The sequence below is a fragment of the Plutella xylostella genome, chromosome 11, assembly GCF_932276165.1.
Source record: "Plutella xylostella chromosome 11, ilPluXylo3.1, whole genome shotgun sequence".
NCBI classification, from domain to species: domain Eukaryota; kingdom Metazoa; phylum Arthropoda; class Insecta; order Lepidoptera; family Plutellidae; genus Plutella; species Plutella xylostella.
The window spans coordinates 3,928,275-3,946,996 of record NC_063991.1 but is presented as its reverse complement, the minus strand read 5'-3'; the positions used below and the strand labels follow the sequence as shown (position 1 = coordinate 3,946,996).

Below are 18,722 nucleotides of genomic sequence, written 5' to 3'. Positions count from 1 at the left end.
TTCAATAAGAAGTCGCTCCTCTGTCAAGCTATGAAATGCTACATGACAGCGCTGCTATAGGTAAGTAACTACCAGCAAACTAAACAAAACTTGTAGTACAAGGAGGCGGAATATTATCTATCATGCAATGTTTTCTATCTTTAACTTCGCGTTGGAATTTCTAGGTATATATTTCAGTTAGCTGATAAACTTCGATACCGCGGTTAATTCATACAGTCCTGTACCGGTATTGAGTTCTCAGCGCCATCTGTTGTTTGTCATCAAAACTAGTCTATGATGTCTACTTTGCTTGTCTTTCCTTTTTAAAATTTACTTATAATTTATATCTTGCTTTTACTCGAGAATACCTGCAAGTAAGAGCTCTCAAGAAGGAACATGTGAGGCCTCGGCTGTGGCGGCGGTGGTGTTGATGTAAAAATTAAATACTTAATCTGTGAAATTAAAACAAAAACCACAGAGTACTTTCATTTACAAACAAAATGTCAATGATATATGACAGCTTGGCTTTGGCTTGTGGCTTGTGTTTCAGTCATAGAGAAAAAATAAACAATTCTGAAAAGAGTGGCATCTCGAGGAGTTATTTGTCATACTCTATACGTCATACTGAACAGCGCCACGCCATCTCTTTATATTTCTCAGCCTCATTGTACATACATACAGGGTGCCCTGTTGGGACACCCTGTATATATATATATAGATATTGTTATCACAAGTTAATAGCCGGATCTCCACCAAACGATCCAATGCGATCCAATCGCCCGATCCAAGAAGTTTAGTATGTAAGAATTCTTGGATCGCGTTGGATCGTCTGGTGGGGATCCGGCTATTAACTTCAATCTATAAAGATATAAGACATATTTGCCTTAACGTAGTTACACCACACAACAGTTAGGGTAAACTACCCAATTATTGAAACTGGCCATAAATACGCATAAAATATTAGTATTGCGGTATTTTTTCCGTAGCGGTCTCAGGTGTATATTCATTTATAATATTTTTGACAAAACAATGACCCTATAGTCTTAGTTTTTTATTATCAGCTATAAATTTGAAAGAACCCCTATTTCCCAATTATTGACACGCGTTTTCCAATTTATGACACCTCCTGTACCAATTATTGACATGCTTGATATTAGGTTATAAAAACCGTTTTGAACAGGAATTAAACCTTTGGGAGGGTACCATGGGTCCGGTTCTCTATTTGGTATATCACGGTGATATATTGAAACACCATAAGTGTCACATACCATAAGTCATCAGCTAGTTATCTGACATACCATATATACTGCATCTAATGCTATGCTAGCAGACTAGTCCCACTGAGTTAGGCTGCTTCGTCTCATGATCTCCTGGGCATTTCTCAAAGGTTCCAGCTAGTGCGTCCTGCTGCTGATGCCATATGGTTCAGAAACGTGGTCACAGCTAGGCTAACAGGTCCACCGATATAAAGTCGTAATGCGGACTGAACTGGTGAAATCAATCTATCAGAGATCCAATGTGAGATGCCAATAGGCCAGCCACCCAAGAAGAAAGAAAGTTGGAGTAATCGAGTTCTCGAGTGGAGGTATAATATTACCTCTTTTGTAAAACCTGGAGCCACAACACAAGAAATATTGAGCACATGTACGTCGTTGAAGCCAACAGAAAAGGATAAAATAATTCTAAGCGTAGGTGAACACGATAAAAATCCTACACAGGCGATGATTGAGCTGGGAGCCACAATCAAACAATTCACAAAATCTGAGGTCATTGTACTTAATGTTCTTGAAAGTGACTTTTTGAATGAACATAAATTAAACTCATCTACAGATATTATTTGCAACAATTTTCACAACTGTACACATTTAAATGTTAAGAATAGAGATTATAGAACTTCCCTTGCGAATGTATTATCGGATATAATAGACCAACTAGATTATAATAGACAGTATTTAGGATATAATACTAGATCCAACAGATGTAATAAAGTACATGAATTACAATCTCTTTATGTAAAAAATCATGACACAGGAAGCGCTAAATCAGTTATAAATAAAGGGACAATTCCTTTCTATTTTCCAAAACTGTCAGCTGTTCAAAAATCAAATACATCTGGAGGTCCTCTTAATGAAATCAAGGAGAAAGGAACGATTCCTTATTATTTCAAACCAAAACAGCAAAATGTAAACTTTTTTCGTGAATAATGATAGAGAATCTAGCAACGTTAACTATAAGTATTCAAACAATGTAATCTTACATCAAAATATTGCTAGTGCTATAACAAAATCTGATGAAATTGAAATAGTATTAAATGAACTTCTAGTGGACACAAATTTAAAAATTCATTTTATATGTTTAAGTGAAACTTTTATTTTAAGTGGTGAAGAGTCTAACCTACAAATTGGAAATTATGTAATGGGAACTAGTTTTTCTAGGAAAAAAAGTAAACGTGGAGGTGTGTGTATATTGTGTGATGGTAAATTTGACTTTGAGAACTTAGAAATTGCCAAAGACTTAGCAAAGGAGTCTGTTTTTGAAATTTGTGGTATTAAAGTGAAGCAGCTGAATGTAAACATTTTCTGTGTTTATAGAACGCCCACATCTGATATAGAGATATTCTTCAAAAATCTAGAAATTCTATTAGGTAGACTAGAAATAAAACATCAACGAATAATAATTTGTGGTGATTTTAACATCGACACATTAGTTAAAAATAAGCAAACCGATAGATTCAATGATTTACTTCTTAATTACGGACTTAAATTACATATAAGTGAACCCACAAGACAAAAGGCATGCTTGGATAATATTATCAGTAATATTAGTGACGCGAAAGGACAAATATTAAATTTGGGTCTTTCCGATCATAACACTGCCCAAGTATTAACATTTAAAAATAGCAATGATAAGCAAAAATTTGTAGAAAAAAATTGGTTTGAATACATAACAGACTATAGTATAGATAATTTAATTAAATTTAAAGAATGTTTACAAAATCTGTCCTTCTCTGAAGTTTACGAAGAAGAGGACGCCGAGAGTGCTTTCAATGTATTTCATGATATATTGAAGATGTTCCACGACTTATGCTTTCCAACATTAAAAATTAAAAAAAATCATAAAAGTAACAAAACCAGATGGATATCAAAAAAAATTAAAAAATGTTGTCAAATTAAGAGACAACTTAGATTTGATTATTACAGAAATAAATCTGAAGAAAAAAAAATAAAATTCAAGAATTATTCAAAAATATTAAAGCAATGCATAAACTCCGAGCAGAAAAAGTGTAATAGACAGTATATACAAAAATCAGATAACAAAGGAAAGGCAACTTGGAACATTATAAAAAGTATGACGGGTAATAATAATCAATTTCATAGAAAAGAAATAAAATCAATAAATTGTAACAATGTTTTTTTAACCAACGGTAATGACATAGCAAATTCCTTTAATAATTATTTTATTGACATAGTCCAATGTGTAAATAATGATAATAATATAAATTCTAAATTAAAAATGGTTAATATCACAGAAAGTATATTTATGGAACCCACTGATGCAAATGAAATCTACAAAATTATTATGTCGTTGCGGAACACTCCTTCAGCTGGTAATGATAAAATAAACACGAAGATTTTAAAACTGGTGGCAGAACATGTAGCGCTGCCTTTATCATTTATCATTAATTTGTGTATGGAACAGGGTGTTTTTCCAGAAAGGTTAAAATTTTCTATTGTCATTCCTCTCTTCAAAAAAGGAGTAAAAACAAATCCCAACAATTATAGACCAGTCACACTGATACTTATACTATCTAAGGTCTTTGAAAAAGTTATAAATGATAGAATGAATAACTTTCTTAATAAACAAGACATCTTAGTACCAGAACAAAATGGCTTCCGTAAAAATAAGTGTACTACTTTGGCTAGCTTCAAACTGATAAAAAGTGTTATGTGTGGACTAAATGAGAGTGTTCCAACTACAGCGATCTTCTTAGATCTAAGTAAGGCTTTCGATTTTGTTGATCATATTATACTAGTCAACAAGATGGAAAGATACGGTATCCGGGGACCAGCTCTTGATCTACTAAAAAGTTACTTGAGTAATCGAAAGCAAATTACACGCATAAAAAAACTAAATCCATGTAATAGTACTGTAGAATCTTTTGATTCCTCTGTCAGAATAAACAAGAGCGGTGTTCCTCAGGGTAGTATACTGGGGCCGCTATTATTTTTACTTTATATAAATGACTTACCAAAGGCTATTAATCATGAATGTGTAATTTTTGCTGATGACACTACCATAATCATAAAAAATTCTCTTGACATTTTAGAATCCGAAATCAACACAACATTAAAAGACATTACAAATTGGCTTGACAAAAATAAATTAAAAATAAATACAAATAAAACTAAATTAATACAATTTAAAACGACAAAAACTACAGATTTACAATTAAATATAACATGCAATAATGATAAAATTGATAAAATTAATAACACTAATTTTCTTGGCATAATTCTAGATGAGCAATGTAATTGGAAGTTACAAATAGATGCGGTATGTAATAAGGTGAACAGGTTTATAATTGCTCTAAAAAAGCTGCGTTCGGTATCGTCTCAGGATGCTGCTATGCTGGTGTATCACAGTTATGTCTGTTCAGCTTTAAGATACGGTATAGTACTATGGGGAAATTCTGTCGATGCACATAGAGCATTCATAGCTCAGAAAAAAAGCATACGTGCCGTCTGGGGTCTAAAGTGGATGGATTCGTGTAAGCCAATATTTCAAAAACAGAAACTTTTAACTTTACCCTGCATTTATATTTTTGAAATGTCAAAATTTGTGAAAAAACATATGGAACTGTTTGAGATGAATACTAATATTAATAAAAGAACCATGACTCACAAAACTTTAGCTGTTCCACGAACTAGATTGGTGCAGGTTGAGCGAAATTGTTACCATATGGCCATTACAATATTCAATTGTCTCCCAGAGAATTTTGTGTCATTGCCCTACGGTTTGTTCTGTTCGCGCCTGTATAAATGGTTAGCTGAAGAATGTTTTTATTCAGTTAAAGAGTTTTTGGCCTACAAGACAAATATAAAAAACAAAGTCAAATTTAACATTGTTTGAATTTTCTACTAACCTATATTGTGTATATTGTTATTGTGCATGTTACAAATATTATTATTTAACTTCACTATGTCACTTCTGCATAAATATTTGTTCACCTTTCAGGTAGATTAAGGTCTCGTGCTTATTATCATACTTCAAAAACTTTTATGTACCCTTAATCATGCAAATAAATTCTTTTCATTTCATTTCATTTCATTTCATTTCATTTCATTTCATTTCATTTCAGGTAACGAACAGGCAAGCGTGACATAGCATGGTTTTTGGCCGTCAGGACCGAGGCTGATCTTGTAAGTACTTGCTGGAAGAGAAAGGCCAAAGAAAAAGTGTGGTGTAGCTTTGTCGCATCTTTATTTTGATGAAGAATCATGAATATGCCTCTGATATCTCCAGTTTATGCTCGCAGAACTACACGTAGCATCCTTGAGGGTTGGCCTGTAGATAAACATGTTCAAAACTAAGGTAATGTCCAGTGTCCCAATCGAAACGAACGATACAGCTGGATATCATTAAATTTTGTGAATCTTAACACCTATCTTGATAATTGTTTACCCGCCGGGTCAGAATCCCAGTTTAAACAGATTACGAGGTGGATTCAGCTGGGTGGGAAGTGTGCAGGACACTTTTGGCCAGGAAAAATGATGACAGGTGGACGTAGAGCAGCTGGCAGGCCACCTGATAGTCAGACGACTTCATGTAGGTTGCAGAAAGGCAGTGAGAAGTGAAGCAGAAAAAGTTTTTTTTCTGCTTCACTTCTCACTGCCACTTTTATGGTAAGCTCCCATAAAAATATTTATTTATGAGCGTAATTATTGACACTTTGCCTATATATAGACATGTCAATAATAGGGAAATAGATTACTGACACTATGTCGATAATTGGATTTCACTGTATTGACACTGTGTCATGAATTGGAAATTCGTGTGGGATAAATGATTAAATCGTGTCAACGCGATCATTATAGGATATACTACCGGAAAAAGCTAAAATATTAGCATGAAAACAAAAAACATTCCTTCCAATTATTGACCCAATATGTCAATATTAGGAAAATATGCCAAAAGTGCTACCTATAATTGACACCACCTAAATTCGAAGTTAAAACCGAAAATAAGTGGTTTTTGAGGTAAGAAATGGAAAAGGAATTTTGTTCCCTTTTCAGTCCAAATAACAAATTTAACCATTTTTTTTAAGAAATAGTAGCAAATTTATTCCTAAAGTAGCCACTGTCCTTTGCAAAAAGCGATCCAAGATGGCGGAATTTAAAGAAGCAACGGAGAGGCACGAATTGTCTATGTTTTATTGGTCAGCCATTGCTGTAAAAATGACTGCCGAGTGTTACCATTACAGAATAACTATTACTGCTGCATTCAAAGATAAATATAACTAAATAGAACGAAGCGTTGTCTTGTTTTCTTTAATTATTCCGCGCTGTGTCAATAAATGGAGGGGTGTCAACAATAGGGTAGTTTACCCTATTACATTTATTAGCTAAATGTAAGTTCAATCTATTTATGTACCTACCTACATGCAACAATAAATAAAAAAACAAATTATTATAATATAATTCTTTATTACCTCGCATATAACAATGTTTCAGTTCAGTTTTGTTCATGTCACTTGTAAAATAATATGCGAGTGGGTGTGTGTATTCCTTTTTTATTCCTTTCACCATGAAAACCACTTCATGTTTTGCTAGTTTATGTTTCCCAAGAGAAGCAAATCTTGTCACTTGTGGTGATAAAGTCATTTCGTCCAATAGTGCATCATTTATCCTCGCGAGGCAAATCTTTGACGACATTTATCAGTTTGGTACACATAGTATTTTAATCTTCAGCGGATATGAAGATGTCGATCGCTCTTTGCCAGTGCCGTGGAACCACATGGAACCTGGATCCATATGGAATCTGTCAGGTCACAAGAATTTCATAAAAACACTTTTTGCGGATAAAGATGCTTTTTCTTAACACACCATGTTTATTTTTATTTGTAGGTATATAAAATTTATAAATAACGATAAGTATACCGAGAGTATAGACTATAGGCTTTTATTACAAAAATGTTATTTGCGAGAAATTGTAAGACAACTGAACTGACACTGACACGCAATTTCTTCATAATAGCCATAGATCATGACAATTTTGACATTCAAATACTACTTATCTATGTGTCTTGTTATTGTTCTATGGTCTTGTTCATAACGCCATCTTACATCTTTTTTGGTAATAAGAGTAATATAAAGAGATGGCGCTACCTTCTACTAAAAGTTCAGCCATTAACCATTAAGGCAGTGACCCCCCCCTGGTTTCAGTATTTGGATGTGTTTTTGTCAAAAACCTAAAATATTCTTAACTATTCACACCCTTAAAGCTAATAAATGATAATTTCACCGATAGTCTGCTGAATAAAGTGTTTCGCACTGCATTGGGTAAGAAAAGTTTCATAAAACCTTCATACTTCTGGTGTTGAGGTTAGCTTTTCCTCCATTTGTTTGCTAAATCTATGCTACACACAAGAGTGAATATGTGGCAGAATGTAGAATTGTCGGTGGCTGTAGGCTCAGTGGAAGTGAGAGAGCCTGCAGAGGTCTTTAATTAGCAGGTGGTAGGTGGTGAGGGCCTTCCTCAACAAATGCTATATCGACGGTGGAAAGGCAGAATGTTTGAAGCGCCATGACTTAAAATGTTCACCAGAGCGATTTAAAGTTTGAAATTTTCGAAAAAAAATCATATCTCTGTAATTATTCTAGCTATGGCTTTGAAAATTAAAATACTTAAAATTGAAATATTTTTCTATGTAATTCTGTATATAAAATGAATGTACATATTCTATTTACTGTAATAAGGGACATAAGACATAGGCATCTGAAATCTCAGTCAGGTAAAATTGGCTTAAACGACATTAACATTTTAATAAAATACAAGTAAAAACAATTTAAAGACCAAGGAGATTTAACCATCACACCAGCATAATGTTTTATAATAATTTATGTTACTTTAAACATTCCATAAGAATGAATTAACCGCCAAACTAAGGCAATTTATATCTAAGATGAATGACTTAAAGAATAAATGAACTTATAATTAGACCTCAGAACTCGAGAACGGTTGAACCGATTTTGGTCTAGAAACGTTTGTGGAAGTCCAGGGAAGGGTTCTACCTTTTTTGGCCTAAGATCTATTTGCCTAATCTCATATTGCATAGTAACGTTTGGTCAAAGTCTCGTTTCGCCGAAAATCGTATGGCATAAATCTCTTTTAGTAAAAAGTTATTCCGCATAATCTTGTTTAGCCTAATAATGGTATGGCCAAATCTTGAATAGCCTAATAAATCTATGGCATAGGTTATACAAAGTAATAATATTCTAACGAATTTAACTTTGATGGAGCGTCTCCCTACATAGCGCAAACTGGTGCCTTGTATTGTGGCTGCTATGTGGGAAACGCTCCGCTCTGCTTTTGACGATAATGTGCACCTAACACGCTCCTCCTCGCTTTGCTCGTCGTCGCACCTATCTTTAGGCTTCGATCCCGTGGGGTTTAATGGCGTTTGTAATCATCATAATGGTCATTCACTTTCGATATTTTGATCATTCAATATCGTGATTTTTGGGATGTAAAAGAAAAATACCACAATTTGTGCATTTACAATATATTTAATATAGTATTTACTAAGATAATATTAGGAGAAACAAGATTATACCAATACGAACAATTTGAGCAAACGAGACTTAGGTGTTCCAAGTTTGTGCCAAAAGAGTTTTAGACGAAACGAGTCTTATGCCACATAAGTCTTGGCGAAGTGATGATTCTACCAAAAAAGTTTAGACCTTACGAGTTATGCGAAACTAGTTTAGGGCAATAAAGATTAGGCGAGATGAGGGGAACCCCCAGGGAAGGTATAAAAGGTAAGAAGGGTCAGCTAGATTGAAAACTAAAATTTCATAATATCTGGGGGCACGGCAGTGCCCCCACTAAGTCGAGCAAAGAGGCACGGCCGTACCATCCTTTTCTCGAAGCATTATGTTATTATAAACTTTATTAACATATTGTACAACGCGAAATCACTTTGAGATTGAGATCCAAGTGATCAGGTTTACTTATTCATCAGTCTCTATGCCACCATTCTGTCGCCGCCTTTGTCCACCTTCCGTCCTGCCTTCGAGCCAAGTGTCCTGCTGACTCCCATTTCAGTTCAGTGACCTGCATACCGACGTCGAAGACTTTCGCCAAAAGGCGAATTACCACGCTGGGAATACGGTCTGTAAGCAAAATGCTTTTAACATGGATCGCTCCATAGTTCTCTGTGCAACTCTGATTCGGTGCACAGTTTCCTTGGTCAGCGTCCATGTATCGGCACCTATGTTAGTGTGGGCAAGACACATTAGCAATTATCAATTCATAAGCAGCGTCGCTCGCTTTAAACTATCTGTGAGATTCATACAAGATACGCTAGATTTGATAAGCAAGCGACGATGCTTTAGGATTGTTAATGCCTAATGTTTAGTGGTGGTAACCCCAAAGGGCTATCACAATGTGAGTTAGGTCTCACCCGACAGCCGGACCGAGAACCAAATCGACCGACGATTAGTCGAAAATGGAGACACTTCTGGATGTTAGGAATAAGAGGGTTGCTGATGTCAATAGTGATCACCACTAAGTCGATGGAAAAATCTGCTTGAAGATAGTGGGAGTTTAGGAGCAGGCCACAAGATCTGCCAAAGGTGTCGTATAAATAAGCTGCAGGACCCACAAGTTAGAAGAGAACTTAGCATCCAGATCGACAACAAATACCATCTACTAAGTCTGGACGAGGTCTCATTCAAAGATCAAAGGTCGGGCATCAAAGACGTGTTGTTAAAAATTTGCGAAGAAATAATAAGGCACAAGGGACACTTAAAGAATGAATGGTATGTCTAAAGAAACATGGGATATGATCAACCATCAAGGAAGAATTAACGTCGAACTAGACGAGCATTCCAAAGAACCACCATTATAAAGAAGCACTTGCGTACGAGTATTTTCTTTGTGAACAAAAGGACAAACGCTGCTAGGGGTGACTCTATGTCCAGAAATGAGACCACAACCATCGGCTGCCATAGGAAACATGAAGGATCTATACAAAGCATCTTGAAGAACATTGCAACAAAACCTAGGATATCTGCTTGTTACTATGGAAGATTGACTTTCAAGATGGTATGGCCACATTGCCGAAGTTTTTAATTATCCTAACCACCACCTGAGGAGTTGGATGCAGATGCAAATATACCAGGAGCATCTTGTATCTTGATGCATAATCGTAATCATTATGATTAATAAAATCGGCAGGTTGCTAAAGCTAGTCAGAGGCCTTGGGGCGGCTTGAAAACATCTGGCAGTTGGGTTGCCCACTTACCCGACAACTCTCTCAGCACAAGATTGCTTGTGTTGGGGCCCACCAACCCGCGCTAGGCCAGCGTAGTAGACTAGGCCTAAACCATTCCTTCATTGGAAGGGGACCCGTGCCCCAGCAGTGGGGACGTAATGGGTCGTGATGATGATTAATGATGACTATATGACTATCCTGCATCTTGACAGAAATTTAAATATCCAACCCTCAAATAAGACGAATTGATACGGACCATACGATCGCTGAAGAGTGGCAAAGTACCAGGGAACGATGTATTTCCTACTGAGGCAAAAAAGCACGATAGATACAATATACCAGATATTGCACTCTTCAGCGATGGAGGATGATGAAGTGAAGTTAGAGTAAAAGTTAATTTAATTCAATTTAATTTGTTTTATTTATTTTTTTTTGTATTTTTTTTTTGACGAAGCTAGGGTGGATTTTATGTTTAACGTTTGATAAATTTTGTATTTTATTTAATAAATGATTTAACGGCCCTTATTTAATTCATGTCCAACTTTTTCCTATAAGGTTTGCTTTTCGTTAAAATACTTTATTCTGAAAATTATGGGATACAAACAGGTCGTGGTACTCGTGGTCACTCACTTAAAACGTGGTCTTCTATTTCGTATAATTACCTAACAATTATCAAAATCGGTTAAGTTGTTCCAGAGTTTTGCGCTTGGGAACACATTTTCGGTTAGATTTATATAGATAAGAAATCCTGTTTCTGACTAGATTTCGATATAGGTTAATTATTTAAGAATAAGTTTATGTTTTTGATTTATAATTTTTATTTTGTATAAAAAGTAATAATGTTAATACATTAAAAATATTTTACATTAAGAACCATATTGTCATAGAAAAAATATTTTATAAAAAAAAAAATTTGGTTGGATCCTTTTAGAGAAACGTTAAAATTCCCTACTTACATAGAAACAGCAATTTAGGGGAAAGGATCCAAGTGCATATGTTTATTAATAACTCAATAAATATTAATTATAGCAACACTATTATTCAGCACCGTAATATAATAGATATTATAATTTAATGTAGTTATCTGGTGATATAATAAAAAATATTTATAGTTTTATACTGGCGAACGAATCTGAGTTTGTACCTACGTAATTACGCTGCGCACGCGGCGCCAACTGTCGCATAGACGCCAGTCCTCTCCGAATGAACGTCCTGGCGGGGTACTGAAGCGACACCTTTCCAACCGGTCCTATTTATATATTGGCGTTTTCACGCAATATCCTTCTGGATATAATAATATTATAACAGCTTAAACACCATAAACCGCTTCATTGCGATTCTTTTGAATTGTTTTATATCACTTATATCAATTATCTACAAATCGCAAAAAACCGCTTAAGTGCCAATTGTACCATTAAACAGATTTAGGTAAAGTTGTATTAACCGCCAAACGCCGCAAGTAAGACTGACCGGTAAAATGGTTTAAGTGCCAGTGAGGCTTAAATTACAATTACGTAAAATATATTAAGTGCTTTAATGTTATATTTGACAAGAAGGCATTTAGTTTTATATCCATTATGTTTTATTTCGCAATCAGGTAGGTCGCTTAAGTATCTAATGATACAAATTCACATTCATTCAAAATGAATTAAGTCACAGTGTTTTACTGTTTTAGTAAGGGTAAAATGTTTCATATAACTTTATTATTGATCATGTATGTTTGAACATACAAATGACTAAAAAAGTGGCTCTTAATACAAGAAGAAAGTATTAAGATTTCCAAAATCACCTATGTCTTAAGCGCCAAAAAAGTGCTCAGATCGAAACGAGACCCGCACCATTCGAAAGAGAAAAATCAGGCGATTCCAACGGTGTATATAACTCATATTCGCCAAAAGTGGCGGATAAAACATTCTGCCTTTCCACCGTCGATATGAGTGTTTGTTTGTGGCCTCTTTTTTAAAACTATGAGTAGGTACTTATCTTTTTAGCTCTAGATCTACTGGTACTTATAGTGAAAGTCTACAGTCTATTTATTTTTTTCAATTTGATCTATTAACCATTCTTGCGCCTTATGGTGAAAATTATAGGTGGAAATTATTTTAAATACTTACCATTATTTTCCACCTTTTTCTGAAATAAATAATAGGTATTATAAGGACTAGGTACTTATGTAGATACCTACTTACCTACTAAAAGAATTTTCAATGTAGTTACTGTCATATGCAGTAGCATCCTACATCCTCACACTTTTGTATGAGTGGCTGGTTCTGCTTCCAGTCAACTTGATGTCATTTGTATATGAAGTAAGTACAAAATAAATGCAAATTTGAGTATAATTATGTCTCTTGTATTAGTTGTACAAAACCACACTATAAGATGGAGGATGGCATGGACATAGAGGAACATGATCTGTTGAACAACCCTACTGTCAGGAGCGTGTTTCCAGATCTTGCCGTTCTCAAACAAGAAATTATTGATTTTGATATAAGTGAAGTTGCAGCACCAGGTTTGTAGTTTGAATGCTCTGTTAAGGTTATTTATATATACAATATGCTCGCATCTGTAATCCCTGGGAGGGAGAGTCCAAGGTTATGTTATGTGACTGCTATTTACTGTGATTTCTGTATTTATATTCCTTTAGTTTAGGTAGGCCTAGACCTGTGCTACCACCCCACGCAGTTTGTTGTACTAACTACTTACTGAACAGTTGGACACCCTGTATAAATGAGGAAATATTATGCTGGCCTGATCAAAGTTTTCTAAGCTATGCTCATCTTCCATCGACATTCATTCATTGATGAATCAATGATGATGGAAGATGAGTATACCATAGGAGTGGGTAGCTTAGTCTGGTAAGCGCCCGCTTTTCACGCAAGAGATGTGGGTTCGAATCCCGGCGCTAACATGTACCAATGAGTTATTTTAACTCAAGTACAATGTATAACAGTCTTACGGTGACGGAAAACATCGTGAGGAAACCTGTATATCTAGATTTAGCACATCTAGATAATATGTGAACCCACCAACCCGCAGTGGACCAGCGTGGTGGGAAATGGTCTAAGCTTAGGAAGGCAGTTTAGACCCTGGGGATATGCATAAAGGTTCCACTCAGAGAGCCAGGTGCAGGTAATTACACCCCCACAAAGAATAGAATAGATTAGAATAGAGTATACTTTTCATTTAACACAAAACATTTATCGACTTTGTCATAAACACTACTTTCAAATGAACCCTACATTGTAACATAAGGGGTAAGTAAACAAAAACCAAAATCGTTACAATAATTTTAACATGTAGCACTCACACTTTCGTCCTACATTCTCCTGCAAACATTCATCATAGAACTCATTCTATCTACAAATACATCACTTTCTGGTGCTTTGGCGAGCAGGGAGCCGAGCGAGACGGCCGCGGAAATATGGTCATTGTTATGTAGTCAGCTACATAAGTAGCTATACTCTCATATACCTTGTCAAACTATACTAAAAAACAATGTCAATGTTTGAATGAATGAATAGGCAGTTAGTGAGTTTCACAAGGTTCAAAAGTATATAGCTACAGAGCGACAAACTTATCTGTTCTGGTGAGAGCGAACTAAATTGATCCATATCTCATTACTTACTAATGAATTGTATATTGTAAAAGATTAGATGGGTTTATTAACACCGCAAGAGCGAATTAACCATACGAGCAAACTAAAAATCTTATAGAATTAAGAAATATTAAACATTTATGTGAGCTGTCACCGGAACAGATAAGTTTGTGGCACTGTACTTATGCAGCTGACTGTACTTCTAATCCAGTGGCTGACATAATTCCTGTCAACAAATTGAATGAAACTAACACTAACTTGGCTAACATTTTCACAGCAGTGACAAACCACAGACCGATTCTAGCGTTATTCAATACCACTATAAAGTAGAATGTTTATTTTACCTTCATTCAAGTCACACCCTAAGCACATTTATAGCTATCCCAATTAAACTTTATTGTACCTTTCAGAAACATTGACAACGTCGCCGCAAGTATCAAAGAGAAATGAAAACAAAAATCAACTACACAATTTAACGGTCTACAGTGGGGATCATCCTACCGAGTGCTCCACTCAAGACCTGGATGTGAAACCTGACCACCTGTGTACTGACATGGATGACACAATAACTGTCAAGGGCAACAGTTTCACAGAATTTCATGAAGTTGAAACTGAAATCAAGAAGGAATCAGAGAATGTACCAAATGAATTGACATTTTACAGAAACAGAATTATACTCGGCAAGATACATGTAGATGAGTCTGATGAAGAACGAGAAGTTGATGCACCAGGTGACTGTAATAATGTTGTTAACAACAAAACAAACAATGATCAAGATTTGGCAGTGTCAATATACACTGATGAAAATAGAAGCATGAGGATAACTAAACAGGATTATGAAATGGAAAAATGTTTGAGAGCGAAAATTATTCTAACAAACTGTTATACAACTCTATTGAACCATAACTGTTACTGTGCTCAGTGTGCAGTGTTGTTCTCCAACACTGAAGCGTATAGTGAACATTACACAAACACACATACCGAGTCCACTCACTCACCTAAAGCCTCGGATTCTCTTGTGACACGTAAACAAATAATTTACTCTCATGTGAAGGAATTTGTGTGTGACACCTGCAAGAAGATATTCACTACGAAAAGGATATTGATACAGCATATGTTAATTCACAATGACGACAAGCCATTCGAGTGTGACATTTGCAAGAAAACATTTAACCAAATAACAAATTTAAAGTCACACAAGTTACTTCACACTGGAGAAAAGCCATACATGTGCGGTAATTGCAAAAAATCGTTTAGGCACAGTAGTACTTTAAAAAACCACGAATTGATCCACACTGGGGAAAAGCTATTCCAGTGTGACAATTGCACGAAAACATTTTACCGAAGAAGTAATTTGAAGAGCCACAAGTTAGTTCACAGTGGCGAAATGCCATTCCAGTGTGAAATTTGTACGAAATCATTTAAACAAATAAATCATTTGAAGAGCCACAGGTTAGTTCACACTGGCGAAAAGCCATACAAGTGCGGTAATTGCAAAAAATCGTTTCGGCATTTTAGTACTTTGAAAGAGCACGAATTGATCCACACGGGAGAAAAGCCGTTCCAGTGTGACATTTGCAAGAAAACATTTAGGCATCGGGGCTCATGGAAAAACCATAAGGTAATTCACACTGGCGAAAAGCCATTCCAGTGTGACATTTGCACGAAATCATTTAACCATATAAATACTCTTAAGAGGCACAAATTATTTCTGCACAGCCATATGATTCTGATGAGTCGGAAAAAATGAGAGATCCGGGAAACATGAGGGAACATAGTACATGACACGGCGTGAAACAGCGGGATGTCAGTGAGTGTCAGTGGGGCGCGCTGCGGGCGAGGGCTCGGCCTCCGCCTGTCCCCTCACTGCAGGCAGCGCCGGCGACGCACAGGCCGCGTTGTCGACACGCTCTCCTACACCCACATACAAGCGACTCCACCTACACTGACCACCTCAGTTGCAATTCTGACATCGGCGCGGACGGTCGCTTTCTAGCGGCGCCGTCTGTAGCCGTCACGTGTGACTCACTACTGAGTGACCCGGCTGCTCAAGGACAGCGTCCTGTTGTACACCGAGATGCCTGAAATCCCGGCTCAATTGGAAGCCTCCGAACAGTATAAAAGGTATTTAAATTGGTAGATTAAAACAACTATTTCGTTCTATATTTTTAATAAATATTATTATGGTACAATACTTACTGATGTTTGTTGTTTTCATGTTTGTGGTACCTGTTGCTGTGCTAGTGCCGCGGTGGTACAGAGGGCCTTCGCAAGAGTGCGCCGCGCCGTCCTGTCCTCAGCAACTGTCCTGGCTTCTGTCCAGCTCAGCGCTTGCGCTCGCAGCTCGCCGTCAACTGTACGCCGCCATGTGTGCACCGACGACCGGGACACGGCGTCTGCGGCGGCTACTAGCTACTCATTCAAAGCTTGATTTGTCATTACTCTTATATGTAAATAAAAATGATATTGTACAGTATTTTTTAAAGTGTCTTATGAGTACCTCGACTAATCGTTTGTAGAGGTAGGTACCTCAACAATCAATAAGCATCTACTTGCGTAATAAAAGATGCACGTCCGTTACGACCGATGAGACTGCGTCATCGCTGCGCGTCTATATCTATATGTTATATCTAAGCCCGAATCCGAAGTCAAAATTCATACTTTTTTGCGAATTTTGAAATTCTGATTTCAGATTCGGGCTTAGATATGCCATGCTGCACATGCTGGTTTCGGCTTAGTGTACCCTTTTTGCAACATCCTGTTAATATTGATACCCTACAACATGAAATAATGTAACTACAGTAGAACAAAGTAAATAACAGAATTGTTTTGGTAAAATGTGATTTATTGCAGTACTTTATTATAATAATCAAAATCAAAAAAATCAAAATTATTTATTGACACCATGTAACACAAGTAGGTATGTATACAAGAAATGAACAGTAGGTAGGTAGTAGTGGAATAGATAATATATTGATATGTGGGGACATCGCACACACGGCCATCCGAACCCAACCTAGGCAGAGCCTGCAATATCGGACCGCTGATATATTTACACAAATAGATACGTCATATTATATTGTTGTAGTCCTATCCCCAGAGGTGCAGAGGGTCTCCACTGACGTCCGCCACTGCCGCCTATCTTTTCTTAATGTTTCATCTATATTTGAGCACTGTGTCTAAATTAAGTTAAATATTACGCAATTAATGATTAGGATTAGTTGACTAAGGTGTCACCAATGCAAAACAATCAAAAAAGTATTGAAAAAATCGTTGGTTTTTGAAATATTTTGCTTTTAAGGGGATCCCTAAAGCTAAAATGCTAAAGTCGGCTTGATATACTTGATTAGATTGGAAAAACGGTGGCTTCTATCACATTGATAAAAATATATTTTGTAGCAGAGGGTATACTGAACATGTTAGTTGCTTATAAATTGGTGCAGGATTATAATAAGTATGTTAAAAAAAATTGCAAACACACCATGTCTTTTGCCGTTTTTTGACTTATTATGAAAAAACCCTCGAAATCAGAGGGCCCATTTTCATGGAATCTTATATGTATGTGTAGGTAATTAAATTCTTAACAAAGTTACCTTAATGTTGTCCAATTTTTTAATGAGTAGCGGGACCGATATGGTATCAAAAGCCTTAGCAAGGTCGAGGAATATTGATAGGCACTTGCTTCCTTCATCTAAGCTATTTGACACAAAGTTGGTAAGGTCCTGCACAGCATCATCAGTTGACCTTCCTGACCGAAAGGCAAACTGGTTTGGTGATAGGATCGAGTTTTTTTCTAGGTAGTTTACTAATCGCCAGTTTAAGATTTTTTCAAGAAGTTTAGATATTGCGGGAAGGATAGAGATGGGTCTATAGTTCTCGACACAAGTTTTATCGCCATTTTTGTGAATAGGTATGACCACGGATTTCTTCAATAGCGATGGGAAGATGCCCTTGTCAATGCATAAGTTAAATATATATGTCAGTGGAGGGATAAAAAAGTGTTTATTTTGTTTTAGTATTTTATTAGATATTTCATCCACCCCCACAGAGCATATTGATTTTAAGGACATTATTGTAGCGTCTAGTTCTTTTACATCAACCATAATTAGCCCAAAAGAGTTTGCATTTGTGATCTTAGAGGTACTAGGACTATTAGAGGTAATTTTTTTGTTTCTAATTTTTTCGGCTAGTGTCTTCCCAACCTTGCAATAATAATCATTTATATTGTTTAGAGTGTGCTCAGCAGAAGATGAATTTGTTAGTAGGTCCTGATTGCAATTTTTTTGTTTAGACGTAGAGGTAATTGATTTTATTGTATCCCAAATTTTTTTATTATTATTTCCTGCTTTTTCTAACAATGATTTTTCATACTGTATTTTAATATTTTTAATGAGCTTATTACAATAATTTCGGTATCTTCTGTATGTTATGAGTGCAATTTCGTTGTTAGGTTTTTTAGTATTTAAGTGTAGTTTGTCACGGTTTCTAATACACTTTAATATGCCAGGTGTGATCCATGGCTTAATTACCCTTTTGCGGCATGGTACTTTAATTGTCTTAGTGTTATTCTGGATAATAGTTTGCACCGCTTGTGTTAAAAAGGAAATACATATATTTGGATCTGTTGAGTCGTATAGAGGTTCCAAACTAACC

At 36.0% G+C, this 18,722-nt stretch overlaps 2 protein-coding genes across 6 annotated transcripts in view; one reads left to right on the top strand and one right to left on the bottom strand.

The window, feature by feature from the left end:
• Nucleotides 1-16,211, top strand: part of LOC119693295 (zinc finger protein 62 homolog) — a 61,757-nt gene extending 45,546 nt beyond the window's left edge. Inside the window, exons 2-4 of one of the 2 annotated variants that reach the window (XM_048624002.1) lie at nucleotides 7,517-7,538; nucleotides 12,832-12,983; nucleotides 14,480-16,211. In XM_048624002.1, coding sequence (XP_048479959.1) covers nucleotides 12,854-12,983; nucleotides 14,480-15,819 — 1,470 coding nt within the window. In that variant the 5' untranslated portion in view covers nucleotides 7,517-7,538; nucleotides 12,832-12,853 and the 3' untranslated portion in view covers nucleotides 15,820-16,211. Of the gene's footprint in view, nucleotides 1-7,257; nucleotides 7,539-12,831; nucleotides 12,984-14,479 lie in introns of those variants that run through there. The other variant, XM_048624001.1, reaches the window with a different exon arrangement.
• Nucleotides 1-18,722, bottom strand: part of LOC119693291 (zinc finger protein 1 homolog) — a 538,991-nt gene that overhangs the window by 116,281 nt on the left and 403,988 nt on the right. The window lies entirely within an intron of this gene.